Raw genomic sequence first — 16,303 nt, 5'->3', positions numbered from 1 at the left:
GTTTAGTAGCTTGATGAGGTAAAATCAGTCATTGGGAGAGAAGGAACAACAAAAGCCACAAATACCAAAATATTATCCTCTTTCCTCCAACAAAGCATTAATTGTGTTTTGATTCCTTTCAATGACATGTACATGCCACATATTATAAGAAATGCCACATTATTTGCCAACTCACATGAGTAGACTACCTAGTGGGTGAATTAAGTTTTCTCCAGGAGAAAAGCTCTAACCACAGGAGCCTTCTTTTTCCCATGTGGTGACCTTAATTGAGAAAATTTTCCGATTTAATTTATTGAAGTTTAACACAATTATTTTTCCAAAAAAGAAGAGGTTTATCACAATTTTCACTTTGATATGCTCCTTATTAATGTTTGAAGTTTAAGCTTTTTTTTTCTCTGTCATTTTTTTTTTTATATATATAAGCTCCGTCTAATGATGACTGAAACTTACATTGGTATAAGGTAGCAATAGGCAAATGGCATGCAAGGTAGCAGGCCTGCTTTGTATTCACTATACCAGACTAAGATTCTATGAATGTGACAGCTCGAGCCTTCGAGATTTTTACAGATACAGTGGATTATATCATCGGAAGATGAACTGATACCAGAACATGCAAATTCCTAGCACTATATTAACAACCAGTTTAAATGAAAGGAACAAGCGGAAAATATATAAGCAAAAAAATACGTAGTATATATAAAGCAGCACCCTCTTTCATTTAACTTTTGACAGCCTAAAACATGATTTGTGCATAGCTTTGATGCTAGGATTAGATTCACAATTAGAGCACTGAAACAATGCAGATTCCAGATATGTCAACCTCTGGGTCATCATCCCCAGCCCACAAAGGCTAAAACTAAACAATATATAGCGATAATTGAATCACATTTTTTTGCCCAGCTTTGAACAACGATTGAGGTTTACATTCCTTATGTGGTCAGAAACATTTAACCTATTTTGTAGTGAGCTGGCCATCAGCACTCAACTCTGCTGTCCAGCCAGTCACAGGTTTCTCATTTAGCACAGAAGTTTCATTCTCTGGCAAGATCTGGAATCAGTTGCAAGACCGAGAGCACCAGGCACGAGTCATGATGGCAATTGCTTGATACTCCCAACAGGCACAAACCACAACAATACGAAGCACCACAAAAGATAGACACAAAGATCACCTATAGTTGCACGCAATCAATGAGGTTTAATTAAAGTCCTGGAGGACACTCCATGAAGCAATTTGACAAAACCAAGAAAGCTCAGCTTCCCATCAGTATGCCGGATCCAGTCATGAAGGACAGCATGAACCGGTATGTTGGGTCCCAGTCCAAGCTCCTGAAACATCATTTGTACACAAATTTAAGGGACTTTGATTTATTATACTTCAGTACATCGAATTAAGGCTGAAGACCATGTCACACTAGGCACTCAGATATGCTTATTATACTTGCCTCAAGTGAAGGAACAAAACACAATAAAGAAATAAGATAGATTAAAAATAAACAAGGTCACAATAGGCAAGAAATAGCAGACAATTTCAGCATGTCATTAGCAAAAGGGTAATAAAAATCTATTTCATTTGATAAGTGCAGGCAATCATCTATCCGTGAAAGGAGATACAAGAGTTGAAAATGAATCCATACAACTGAGACATGAAAGATAGATGACTTACTGAAGCCAGCTCTTCGATCATGATGGGCCTATTACCATCCTTCTCAAAAAGTTCATAGGCACAACGAGCATGCTGGTCCCATCTTTCAAGAGCTTCAAGTTGATAGACACTTAAGGCGGCTGCACAGAATTCCTCAAAATCCATTTTTCTATACTGAAGTGCCGTTAACTGAGGAGACACAAACAGTAGTCAGAATGTGAAATTGAAGATGTTAGCTGGTATCATCCACCAAATCCAAAAAGCACTTACAGAGGTTAAGATTTCATGAGCACGAGACTCCTTCATGGCATCTGTTGCATTTTTCAACAAGGCCTGACCAGACCATAGAAAAAATTATGATTCATATCGTAATATCAGAAACCATTTGTTTCGATCATAAATAAACAATAATAGAAAGAAAGAAAAAGAAGAAAAAAAACACTTGTATTCTAAAAAGCCTACCTCTTTAATATTTTCCAAACTTATGGTTCCATTTTTGCTAGGTTGCAGTAGTGCAAACTGCTCCTTTAAGTAAAACAATTCATCTACAGTCAATGTTTTTGACAGAGCCTGTCAAAGAAATAACAATTGCACACAAAAGTAAGCCAATTAGGAGATTATGAAGGCAAATTGCAAGTTTTATTCAATCGGAAAGACTGGTAAGAGAACATGCTGAAATTGTGTATTATTGTATTCTGCCAGAGTCACCACACAACTTATTTCTCTCAATAACAACGTTTTAATAAAAAGAAGGGGAAAAACTTAAGTAGTATACCCACCCTCAAGGCAGCTTTGCGAAGAGAAGATGAACGCATATAAATCTTGAGAAGTTTGAAGACGAGTACATCAAGAGGAACTTTTACTTGTCCTTGATTTCTAAGCCAGGGATGGCCTGCAAAAGAAGGTAATTAGGAGAAGCATAGAACAGCAAGCATAGCTTCCACGAAAATCTAGCAGATATACTCACAAAGTGCTTGAGCTGCCGTTATTCTTTTTCTTGGATCTTTGTTTAACATGCGCTTTACAAAGTCTTTCGCCTCCAGGGACAAAGAAGGCCATGGTGGTTCATTAAAACTCGGATCAGCTTTAAGAACAGCTCTAAAGATACCAGACTCAGTACGAGCCCAGTATGGTCTGCTTCCACAAAGTAGGATATATGCAATTACACCCACACTCCAGACATCAGCCTCTGTTGTATAAGATCTATGCAGAACTTCTGGTGCAACATAATATGCACTGCCTACAATGTCATTTAACTTTTCATCTGCAGAAAAGTTAGCATGAAAATTCAGAAATAGTTCAACCATATACATATATCAATCCATTTGCAAAAACACATAAGTTAAATGACTAACCCGGCTTCACAAAATCTGATAAGCCGAAGTCAATGGCCTTCAATGATGAATCTTCATCCTTTGATGTAAAAAGGAAATTCTGATCCAACAGCAAACAGATGTTAGAATGAACATGATATAACTATTTGATTAGAGACCTGGTGAGTGGTGATATACACAGGCATTAATCTTGAAAATTAAGGATAGTTGTGAATACAGGTCTCAATAGAGAAGATATTTACATGACAGTTATAGGATGTCATTGGTTATCATGTTCCACGAAATATATCATTAACCAAAAAAACTAATTGGCAACTTGGCCACAATTCTTACAATTCAATCTAGCAACATTCACAACTCACGAAGGAGCCAGTTGACTGCACTACCGCGCAGTGAAATGCTTTATTGAATACTTAGTGATTGCAAACAGAGAAAATAATTATAATGCACACATCGTTTTTCGGTACCTCTGGCTTGAGATCTCGATGTACCACACCTTGCAGGTGGCAGAACGAAACAACGTTTAAGATCTGTATTAACACAACCTTGGCATCTTCTTCTGTGTATTTCCCACCCCTACAAAATCATGTGATGAAAAAATCTTCAATTTAAAATCACAATCATCAATTGGGTGTTTTGTCTGACCAGAATGATATTTTCAGAACTGCGAAAAATTAGTTTAAAAAAATTACCTTGAAAGTATTCTATCCAGCAACTCGCCTCCTCGACACAACCTGAAATGGCATGGAAACTAAATCTCAGCACGTAGAACATCAAAATTATAATGCTCCAGATTAACATCATCCATCACCAGTAAACATCATTTATAGGCTCATGGTAATTAATAAGCATGACTTTGTTAAGGCAGACATTACAAAATTATGTTTAGCCTTCAGGTACAATGATGTTTACAAAGGCAAACATGTATTTCTGGCTATATGTCAACCCAATGTAGCTAATAGGCATTCATAAAGCTCAAAATGGCATAAAGGAATGTAGCAAACCATCAGACTTCATACTCAGAATCAACATACACAAGCATAGTATAAGTAAGTGTGAAGACTACTTACTCCATCACAATGTAAACATTTTCGTTGTCTTCATATGCGTCGTAAATTTTAATGAGATTGGGATGTCCGGCCAGACCTTTCAAGATCTTCACCTCCCTTCTAACATCCTCAATGGCAATAGCCGTGGTCATCTAACAAAAAGATACAATGAGAAAGAATTAGTGCAAAAGATAAAATTACCAACCAGATAAGTCTTGGATGCTCAGCTGGATATTCTGAATATCAATGCATAATAAACTGCCTAATAAATTGCAGTAGCACTTTCAAATCTAATCAATGGTATTACGGAGTATAATAAAATAACGAGCTAAAACTCAACACAAACATCACCTTCCTATAGATTAGTAATTTATAAAATGACTGCAACAAACAATGAATTATATATATGGTCAATATGAATCCTAAAGTTAACACTGATTTCCAGTTTCCATTTTCCGCTATATAGATTGAGAGAGAATAAAAGACGATAGGTTTTTATTAATAGAAAAAATCAATTAAGAGAATTTAACGATGCAGATGTCCTTTAAAAGACTATAGAGCAAAAGGAAAAAGGCAACAAACAATTAGCAAGAGAGTAAAGCAGCTTGCAATGTATTAAAGTCATATGACTATTCAAGAACCGTAACTGACATCTATGTGTATATTTCATCAATGGCTAATAGTTCATGCAGTACACAACTACCCAATTGAGAGTAGACTAGTAGCAACGACAAACATTAAATCCATCCAGAAACACAGTTCCACTTCATCATGTCATCACGATTCACTAGTTGTTACTCGTCAGATGATTGATTATACCAAGCAAATAATTCTTAATGTCAGCTTAATCCTCTTTAGTTTTAGCTTCCAAGTTTTCTAAAGATCCACATTAGAATAAGCAAATGGAATTCCAAGTTTCTAGAGATTCTCACTCTAAACCTTCCTCTTCAAATATGACAAAGTTTGGCTCCATCTATTTCCAATAATTTAGTACCATAGAGTAATATCGCACGACCTCCCATGACCATATTCTAAACCAAATGGTGACAAGCATAGTAGCATATACATCAAAATGATCACAATGCCGCATAACGACTCATTAAAAAACTAAAAACCATCACATAAAAACACGCAATTAGGCATCCGAACTCATGACAACGAGGTTCAAACAACGAATCGATACAATTCCTCGGTCTCAAGGCAAGTCCCCGGTAAACACTCCACACGCCTTCGTCCTCACCCTCATCCTCGAGGCGAATTCCATCAAATAAGACAAACATAGGATGGTGGTGCAGGAACTCAAACTAAGTTCCAAAACAAAATTACAATCTTCACAAAGCAACCTGATCTTACCACCATTAAAATAATAAGAAATTCTACTCTTCTGATATCCAAATATATATATTTATAGTTATACATGTTCCATTATCCCCACAATCACAAACTCACATGACCCTTACTTAAACACAAACCAAGTACATTTTTTTTTATACTTACAGCAGATCTGATCTCTTCAATCCCAACAACATTCAACCAATCTTTTAGCAACATAATTGCAGATAAATCCCGTTACTCACCCATCAAAATATTACACATAATGACATAATTATAATCGATTAATCGCTCTTTTTTTTAACATAAATAAAATAATAAAAAGTAAACATAAAAAAATTACGAAAAAACATTCAAATTCAAAATGAATATGAAACAAAAAGCAGAAAAAAAAATAAAGAGAGGATGAACCTTGGCTTTAGGGATGATCTTGACAGCGACTTGAAGACCCTTCAAATCACCCTTCTTAGCAGTAGCAACCCTAGTATACCCAAAATGCCCTCGTCCAACTTCTTCACCAACTTCATACTTATCCCCAAAATGCTTGGAAAATCCAAACCGTTTATCCAAACCCACACCATTTCCACCACTACCACCTTCACTTCCTTCGGGAATAGAACCTCCGACGCCGTTACCGTTAGGTTTAACCGTTCCATGTCTTCTTGCTAACACTGCTTTTATGTGTTTCGCCGGCGACGGCGGAGGAAACGGCCGTTTGAAGAAACGTTTCGGCGTATTTGTACTTGAGTTTGAATTTGAATTTGAAGTCGCATTTGTAGCAGGTGACCATAATGGTGATTTCTTAGAAAACAAGTAGTGAGCTGGACTTGGACTGTAGATCCCTAAAAACGGGGATTTCTTCGCTTGATTTTCGCCGGAATTTCTCGCCGCTGGCGGTTGATTACTTCCTTCTTCCGGTGGTTTTGGATCGGAAACATACGGTTGCGTCGGTGGTTTTGAAGTACATATACCCATTTTTCTCTATTTTTTTCTCTTTCCTCTTTTTCTCTCTGTAAAACTATAAATTATAGTGTTATAGTGTGAACGCCATTGATGAGTTTTGAAGTAGGAGAGAGAAAGGAAGAATTTGGGATTTTCTCTCTCTAACTACTAGTAGTGCTACTATTAGAGTTGTTAGTGGGAAATTTTAGGGAGACAAAAACAATGAAAAATAAAAATTATTTAATAAAGTTGGGATTTCGTACTGGAGAAATTAGAGAGAAAGAAAGAGGAGAGAGAAAGAAAAAAGAAGAAAAAGAAAAGGAAAGAGAAAGAGAGAGAGATTAAAGGAGTAGTGCTGGGTTTTTAATGTGGACCGGTGGATGGTCCTGTCTGACCATAATTATTTCCACGTGGCATACATCTGATTTTTTTTTTATAAAAAATTTACATTTAAAATGTTAAATTAAATTAGAAAAAATGTTATTACTGGAATACTGAGTAAACTGGATATTACGTTACTGTACAATTAATTTATTTTGAACAAAATAAAAACGTTGAGAATACTGTTTATTCTTACTCCAATTTAATGTCTTTTAATTTTGTGTGCAAATTTATGGAGATGTAAGTTAATACAGACTATACAGTAGATTTAATAAAAGTTGGATTACTTTATTTTTTGATGAAATAATAGCTTTCTTAAAAACTTACTTAAGAGTACAAGTTAAACTCATTTGAAGTGAGAGAGTATGAAAAGGCATAAACTAAGGAAATCTCTATTCTAATTAGAAGATTTGATGTCGTGAGAATTAAAATTTACGAGTACAAGTTAAACTCATTGAAGTGAGAGAGTATGAACAGGCATAAAATAAGGAAATCTCTATTCTGATTAGAAGAGTTGATGCCGTGAGAATTAAAATTACTTTGTAATAGTTTATCTATATATTAAATTTTTCATTTACGGAATAAATTTGTAACAAAATTATTTTATGTGGAATAGAGTTTTTTAGAAGATAAGAGGATTTTACTATGTATAGTTGTGTTACTCCTAATACATGAAAAAAATTAAAAAAGTTGCTGGCTTTGTTGAATGATACAGGACTTGCATTCTTTTATTAGAATAGATTATAATTTTTGACAAAATTGGCTAGGGTGCAATGATTAAATATTTTTCGAAGTCAATGCATTATGATGCTAGACCTTGTTGCAAAATAAAGTTGCTATCTTATCATTTTCGCGGGGTTTGTTAGCTCTCACTATTCCCAAATACAACCTTTTTCTCTTTTTGATTAGTGAGTGTTGACTTATTGGTGCTCATAGACTCCATACTACATACTTACATAGCCATCATAAGATTCATAACCGTATAAAATCCCATGAGCCCACGAATGGCAAAAACATTGACCCTATAAAATTGAAACTAAACACAATTGCATAAATTAACATAGTTACCACTTACCACGATAAATAGTCTAGGGAAAATATAAAAGAAGTAAAAGATTGTTGCAAATGAGAAACATTACACACAAATATTACCATGGAAGAACCAATATCCTTACAATGCTAGTAGTATTAACTCACTCGTATCAATTTTTATTTAAATATGGTCTGTTCTCATTGACTGAACTGAACTGAACTGAACTGAAATGAATATTTTATAAGAGAAGGAAATTAGGAGTTGAACTGAACTGAAATGAATATTTTATAAGAAAATGAAATTAAAAGCTGAACTGAACTGAACTGAATTTCAACGTATGAGAACAAACCCTTACTGAACTGAGCTGAACTAAACTGAAATGAATATTTTATAAGAGAAGGAAATTAGGAGCTGAGCTAAACTGAGCTGAACTGAACTGAATTTCAACGTATGAGAACAAGCCCTAAATTTGGAGTACTCATATCAAATAAGTTTTTTCTAACTCTGTTTTAAATTATGGGTAATATTTAAATATGTTTTGGGAGATATAACAAATTTAATTGTTACGTATAATTTTAGAGACAAAGAAAACAAGATCTCAAATATTAACTTTTCCATAGCATTTATTTTAGGATCCCTTAAATTTTTCATATATATATATATATCCATCCTCAATCATAGCACGTTGGCTAAGTGGCTAGCAAAAGCTTACCTTGACTACAACCTCCAATTTCTCCAAATTATGTCCGTTGCTCCCTTTTTAATTCCACTAATAATTAATAACACAATATGCAATATCTACTAGGAAGTCAACTAGCTAGTTGGATGTTTGAGTAGATACTAGTCTACCACCAATTAACATGAAATTAATTTGCACACATGGAGGGTTATAACAATATTAATTTGTTACAACTCATTACTATTCGTAATGAAGCCTTTAAATGGTACTAACAAATTTTATGTTTGTAAGCACAAGAGGAGACATAAAAATTGATCAAGAATCAACATGTTATAGTTTTTGGTATGAAGAATGATTTTTTAGACCAAATCTCTCATATGTAAGCAAGCCTAGCGACACGATTATACAAACTAGCCTTTTACGTATTGGGGGGATGGATATGTAAGGCTAGGAGCCCTACCCAAGAATCACTAGTAGGGATCAAACCCATTAGCCATATCCTCAACATTTTAAGGTATTTCTCCAACCAACTATACCATATACTTCTTGGTGAATCTAGTCATGTATGTTTGCAATGATTAATGGTGAAAAATATGTATATACAAAGTAGGTATACGATAATGAAATATTAATTCAGACAATCCAACTAATTAGAGGTAAACATAATAAATCAGGCATCCTCACTTACCCTTTAAATACGTACGCATTAGAGTTCATGTGTTCCCTTTGTTGCAATTTAGGGTCTGTTCTCATTGACTGAACTCAGCTGAACTGAACTAAACTGAACTGAGCTGAGCTGAACTTAATTGAAATAAATATTTTATAAGAGAAGGAAATTAGAAGCTGAACTGAACTGAACTGAGCTGAACTGAACTGAATTTCAACGTATGAGAATTAGCCCTTAGTCTTTAAAAAAAAAAAATTATTCCGTATTTCCTTCTACACGAAGCCCACTTTTTTTTTGTATTTATAAATGCTCAATTTTAATTACTAATATATTTTAAATTATTTCATTATAAAATCAACCATATACACCATATGATAAAATAAGGACCTATTCCACATATATACTGGTCATTTTCATTTACTTTAATTATTTTTTGAATGAAAAGTAAAACAAGAAGGCGATTTTGTTTTAAATTAAATTACAAGATTTACAACTGTTAAAATAAGAAACCTATAGAGAAAGAAATGGTAGTGGATTTGTCAAACAAAAATGAGGAGCCGCCCTATCACATGAATGATAAGCAAGCATTAAATAGAGGCACCGGAATTTTATAAATTACGTATCTTAGTTTTATAGCAGCTTCGTCCTTAAGTTATGCCATTTGCCACTTCAGAAGCAACGAATTATGCCTTTTTCGCCCTAATTTTTAGTCTTAATCCCATTTTGTCTTTGATCTTATAGAAAAAGACTACTTGCCTAACTACCAAGGTGGTGTCTTAGTCCTATGTGAAAATTAAGGGATTACACGGTATATCTAAAATCGTAATTTCTTACTTTCATTTTAATTGACACATTTTCTTTGAATTGATGTATTTATGATTAAATTACAATCTGTCAAAGGTTAAATAGTGAATCGAATGTGTTAGCTAGCCAATTCCGTGCGGAACCATGTGAAGATTATAAACTTGGCTGTTGATTTCCATACTTGGTTGCTAAACGCCTTTTCAGAGTTATAAATTTTCTCATATAGTACTATGTTTCAGTCAACTGCATGCCCTAATAGCTAACCACCACATGCATGTCTACCGATCATTTATTGTTACAACTACTAACTTATTTAGTTATTATATACATGAAGCTACTATTAATCAAGGAAATTTCCAGCAATACGTAATTAATCAATTGAATAATGAACCTAATTCCGATCATAAACCACTATGAAATTAATTTAATTAATTAATTTTTTGGGGTCATGCAAATCATGAGCAATTTCTTAAGTATAAAAGTTGATCTTGTTGGTTTATCCTTGATAAAGTAGGGTGAAGGAAAAGAAGACAAAGTTGGAAGCAACGAACACAATACCTTGACAATATTGTTAGGCACTTGATCCATTCAAAATCTAGTAGAGTAATCAACAAGCAGTAATAAATGTACCATAAGACATGTCTCTTGGTTACCACCTCTATGAACAAGAGAAATTATCACAATTGCATGATCATAAATTCATAATGCACACATAGCTCATTGATACGCAAAAATATTAAATTTTCTTATGGCTTGTTTGGATTTAGTTTATTTTCAATATAAAAAATAAGGGAACTAATTTTTTTTTTCTTTTTCTCTTTCTTTAAATAACGTTGTGTCTACTTTTGATTTTTTTTTTTTTTGTAGCTACTTAATATTTGGAGTTTCACACTTATAATAGCACTACACGTACAATTCAATAATTCATAGCTAACATGTGGTTGGAGATCAAGTAAGGTTTAAACCAGCATTGTTATTGTACGGGATGATACTGGTACCGATATGATTCTAGTATAGTCAGGTTGGATATTGGTTTTGGCACGCTTTTTATAACATCATCTTACCTGTACCAGTATTACACGGTGGCCACGTGGACAACCATGCAAGCCACGTGGTACCTACTAAGCTTGGTTATCTTCTTATAAATACCCATGGTATTTCATTTATAAGGTACAATTTCTCTCACTAAAATGCTCTCTCTCTCTCTAGAATTCTCAAATCTTCTTTCTTATTCTTATAAATTTGAGACTAAATTTATATATCATCAGAGCGGTTATTCCCAGACACACCCCGAGGTTATTAGCTAATCCACGTTGATTGTGTAGGTACTCAATTAGACGACAAATTTTTACCGATTCCATACATGAGTTACCGGAGCTCACCCAAAACAGTTATCTTGATATCATTATGAACCAATCATGCTATTGTTTGACAAAATTTCATAAGCAAGCTAAGCGTTATAAAAATGTAAAATAATTAATGTAGTACTATGCAAATAATGTCAAGTAGTTGAGAGTCAAGAGAGTGTACAATAGTAAGACAAAATCAGTTCACATCCTTTCAAATTTGTAGCATGCTCTTTTTTAATGGATGACGTTATTATTAAGGAGCCCGGCCATTTTATTCTATCAATGTCACATGCGCACCAAACTAACCATGATGACCAAATCCTAAGACAAGAGCGGCTGCTGCATAAACCTAGCTAGTACTCCGTAACAAATTAAGAACATTGCATGAAAGTAATATTAATTGTGAAGTTAAGGGTTGACAAAAATTTACTTCTTTAGGGTCTAATTTTCAAAAAATAAATAAGAATAATAAATTTATCCAAGTAGATCGGGAGTTCGGGACCGAAGAGCAATCAAGAAATACTACCTGATAAATTTATATTATTCCCTATAATTTAAAAACCTTTATATATCGGTCTTATTTCGATCCAATTCAAACCTCTCTATATACCAGTCTTGGATTAGACCAATTTTTGTTTAAATTTATGCCTAAAATAAGCTTTTAGAATGATTATTTTTCTCCTCTAATTGTAGTATTTTAATTATAATTGTATGTTATGACTTACTTCTATACGTAGTATATGCTTATATAAAAGACATTAAACAATTAGCATGCATTGACCTCAAACCAACCCAGCCAATAGTTAGGTTTGTTTCAAATGAGAGCCATGACTAGCTCACTACTGTCACTAGCTCAAATAGTGTGTAATAAATTTCAACTCCATTTACCCAAAAAGATACAAAGCACTTTATAACAATTTGAAGTCATCCCTCATCAGTGTGTTCTTTCTTGTGGCAATGGAGAGGAAACTTTTGCGTTCTTTCTTTTGACAATGGAGAGGAAACTTTTTTTGGTTGATATCAAGGATTGAAGCTTGAGCTATTCTAAAGGTATTATAAGCTTTTCTTGGACAAGGATAAATAGATTTGTTGGACAACGTTGTTTTCACAAATTTTTTTTGAAACATTCCATATCACCTAAATTTATAGAGAAACAAACAGAGCTGCCGATATATTTTAAAATTTTGATCATCACATGTTAGGAGATGACAAAAGAAGTGGCATTTATACTTTGTCCGAATTGAAAAATAATGGTATATACTACGTATATAGTTTTTGTTTAACATGCTGTCAGCAAAAAAGCAAAAAAAAAAAAAAAAGAAAGAAAATTGTTATTCTAAATACTACAGGACGCAAAGTTATAAAAATGCTTACAATACATTGGTCGCTAAGTACAAAATTTGTATGTACTCATATCTTGTATCCTGAAACAATATAATGAGGATTATCAAATCTGTTATCATCTCATACCTTTTATATTGTCCCCCCTGACAAACAGAATCTTAACTGTACTAGCATCTCAAATGTTATTTGTAAATCTTGTTGTTGTGATGAATGATGATTGGGTTGTTAATTAGGCATGGTCGCTAATCCCGGCTTAAGTTAAGAATTAATATGATCTCCTTAATCAATGATTTGAGGTTGTTACAAAAGCACCACATGCTACATTGTTAGGAATATAGGAAAATATATTATTCTGATATATTTTCCATATAGATTTCATAATATTATATTTAGGATAATAATATATCTTAGTGATATTCTAAGATAGATTTATCGAAGCTTATATGATAGAGTTTATATTGTGTAGGTTATCTTTTGTACGCTATAAATAATAGCCAAGATCATCAATACAATTCAAGCTATTCTCTCATAAATAATTTGTCATGGTATCAAGAGCAGGTTAAATCTTGGGACCGTTCACACAAATACTCCCCCTGCCGGTGGGTTAGAATATTAAACCCACCGGTGGGATTCATAAATTTGCTTCCGCTATGCAATAGTATTGCTCTTTGAAATTTCTATTTTTTTATTTAATCCTTTTTTTTGGATTACCATGTGATACGTGGGTTATTATTGGTGTATGTGATCAATATGAATGATCATATGTGATTTGGTTAGGTTGTAGTGTTTGAGTGTGCTTCCTCCATTATTGCATCTCCATGGAGATGAAGAAAAGCCACGTTTGGCGTATTATTTATTATTTAAAAAAAAGAAATGCAAAAGACCACGGACACCAGCGAAGGGCCTGGCAAAGAAGATCACGGACACCAGCAAAGGGCTGTGGCAAAGAAGATTACGGACACCAGCAAAGGGCCGTGACAAAGATGACCACGGACACCAGCAAAGGGCCGTGACAAAAGACCACGGACACCAGCAAAGGGCCGTGAAAGAAGACCATGGACACCAGCAAAGGGCTGTGGTAGCAAAAGTTCGTTTTTTTTTAAATAAAAAAAATTGAAGGCGACATCAACATAGTAGTGCAACTCAATCGACTTCAACAAAGTGCGACTTTCCAATCGTAACGTTCGTGTTACTGCCGTTACGATTGCGGGAGGGTGTTAGGAATATAGGAAAATATATTATTCTGATATATTTTCCATATAGATTTCATAATATTATATTTAGGATAATAATATATCTTAGTGATATTCTAAGATAGATTTATGGAAGCTTATATGATAGAGTTTATATTGTGTAGGTTATCTTTTGTAGGTTATAAATAATAGTCAAGATCATCAATACAATTCAAGCTATTCTCTCATAAATAATTTGTCATACATTCCTACAATTAAGCCCCCTATTTTTTAATGGATCTATAATCCCCTGTTCAAATATCGAGTATTACCCATTAACTATAGATTTATTGTTTATTCATGTTGCATTATTTACACATTATTTCATATTAAGGTGCATTAACTATAAGACATTAAATACGAGTATTTCACATTAATAATAAAAGAGACCCTACGTAAGTGCAAGTGTTTGTAGGACAATTCCATCACCCCCTTGCCCCTTCCTCGCTTACACGGTAGCTACCCTCCCGGCCTCCCTCGGCTCTATATGCCTTTCTCTTGGATCAGTTTGAGCACAACAGCCAAATAGTGACCATCTATTACAAGTTACATCCATTTCAGCCCACCTTTCCTACAGACAAGAGATATCAACATCAAAGAATAAAGCACATTAATTTGGGTTTGCAAGAAAATGACATTATTTGTACGGATTTTTCACCAAATACCACTGAGTTAAAGCTTAATTCACCATATACCATAGAAAACTTTCTAATACACCGTATAACTAACCTTCAGTTTAACTAAAATGTCACAACATGCCATTAATGACTAACGGACGTTAACACCGTTAGTCATTAAGGCTAATAAGGCCACGTGGCAACATATGATTGGTTCCCTTTTAAATTACTTAATTTTAAAATAATTATATAATTTTAATTAAAAAAAATAAAAAAAAAGAAAAAGAAAAAAACCCAGCCACCCACGTCCCTCTAGCCAGCCACCACCGTCCCTCCAGCCACCCACGTCCCTCCACCCAGCCATCCACCACCGGTCGGCGAAAAACTCGACCATAACCCTTGCACTGGCGCGGAATTCCGACCACAACCCCCGCACTGATCTGAAATTAGACGAGAATACCCCCGTCGGGCCGCCGTACTCCCTTTCTCTTGAACCACCGGCGAAATACTAGAAGAACAATCGAACCACCGGTCACGAAACAACCCATCTCCCTCGAAGAACCCTTCCCTAACCATCGGTCAGCGCCCAAACCCCCCTCCCCCGCGCCGACGAATCAATTTCGCCCCTATTGGTGCCATTTCCACCCTAAACTAAACCACCACGTATGTCGAAATCCTATAACCAAAATCTAGGGTTTCGATTTTGGTGTTTTAGGGTTTCGGGGTGGTGGTTTTCGGCAAGTTGGGCGGCGGCGACGTGTGGGAGTGGATTTAGGCTGCCGCGCGAAGGTGGTGGCTGGAGATTTCGGGAGGGAAAGGGGAATTCGTAGGTGGTGCTTGGGAATTCGAGAGGGATAGGGATACTCGCAGGTGGTGGCTGGGAATTCCGGAGGGAAAGGTAGCTGGGGTCGGGAATTTCACCGGCGGGGAGGGGGGACGATCGCTGGCCAGCTGGGGGTAGGGTCAGGGCTAGGCTGGTGGCGGCGGTGGCTAAGTTGGTGGTGTTTTTTTTTAAATTTTTTTTAAAATAATTTCTCTAAAGTTAGTTAATTAAATAAAGAATATTAATAAGAACCAATTATAAGCTGCCATGTGGCACAATTAACGTTAATGACTAACTGAGTTAACGGAAAGGGCAAGTTGTGAAATTTTCGTAAAACTGAAGGTTATATGGTGTATTAGAAAATTTTTTATGGTATATGGTGAATGAAGTTTTAACTCAGTGGTATATGGTAAAAAATCCGTTATTTGTATTGTGGTGCTAACCCTCTAGCCTCGAAACAAAATCTATACCAGAATTATATTATTAGTTCTGTTTACCTTTCGGTTATCAATTATGGCCCACGAATTTAACTATACCGACAAGCATGATCCATCCTCATATATATATTTAGTAAATTATTTATTGTTTTGCTTGTTGTTTCTTCTACTTCTTTCTTTTCTATTAATTAATCAAAATTTGGACAATAGATACACCAGATAAAGTTGATGATGTGTTTACTTAGTAGGAAAAACAAAACAAGTGGTTGAAGCAAAATAATGCCATTTACTCATAGAGTAAACCATGTACGAAGTACGTACTTTGTATATATTTTCTCAATCCTTCTTCTTCTTTTTTTATTTATTTTTTATTTTTATTTTATTTTATTTTTTGTTTGTTTTGTAACATATAATATACTTATAATGTAAGAAAAAACAATAATAATAATAATTAAATTAAATTAAATACTTATAAAACTTTCATATACAGTTGCCTCATAGTGCAAATAAAAAAGAAAACCTCATTTTTTAATGGAAAATGATAAACATAGCCATAAGGGCTATGTATAAGAGGCTTAAAATGAAAAGATTGAGGAAAGATTAACATTAGTTACACCGATCTGTGCGTGATTTTGTTA

General features: G+C 34.4%; 1 protein-coding gene across 1 annotated transcript; it reads right to left on the bottom strand.

The window, feature by feature from the left end:
• Positions 1-672: 672 nt before the first annotated feature.
• Positions 673-6,622, bottom strand: LOC110682274 (CDPK-related kinase 5-like). Its single transcript, XM_021858573.1, has 11 exons — positions 5,769-6,622; positions 4,047-4,177; positions 3,669-3,710; positions 3,444-3,552; positions 2,998-3,076; positions 2,610-2,906; positions 2,422-2,534; positions 2,105-2,212; positions 1,913-1,975; positions 1,664-1,831; positions 673-1,326 (listed from the first exon to the last, which is right to left on the bottom strand). Exons 1-11 carry the CDS (start codon positions 6,330-6,332, stop codon positions 1,186-1,188), a joined length of 1,815 nt encoding a protein of 604 aa, XP_021714265.1. The 5' UTR covers positions 6,333-6,622; the 3' UTR covers positions 673-1,185.
• Between the last annotated feature and the right edge of the window lie 9,681 nt (positions 6,623-16,303).

The sequence above is a fragment of the Chenopodium quinoa genome, unplaced genomic scaffold (assembly GCF_001683475.1).
Source record: "Chenopodium quinoa cultivar QQ74 unplaced genomic scaffold, ASM168347v1, whole genome shotgun sequence".
NCBI lineage: Eukaryota > Viridiplantae > Streptophyta > Magnoliopsida > Caryophyllales > Amaranthaceae > Chenopodium > Chenopodium quinoa.
Note: the sequence above shows the minus strand (reverse complement) of the source record. Positions and strands in the feature narration are given on the sequence as shown.

Bases quoted from the DNA above. Each gene is read 5' to 3' on its own strand.
- LOC110682274 (XM_021858573.1), bottom strand. From the start codon at position 6,332: ATGGGTATATGTACTTCAAAACCACCGACGCAACCGTATGTTTCCGAT. The intron at 2,907-2,997 runs GTTAGTCATTTA...ACTTTTCTGCAG, and splicing joins ATCAGATTTTGTGAAGCCGG to ATGAAAAGTTAAATGACATT. The intron at 1,832-1,912 runs GTAAGTGCTTTT...GTGTCTCCTCAG, and splicing joins CTCATGAAATCTTAACCTCT to TTAACGGCACTTCAGTATAG.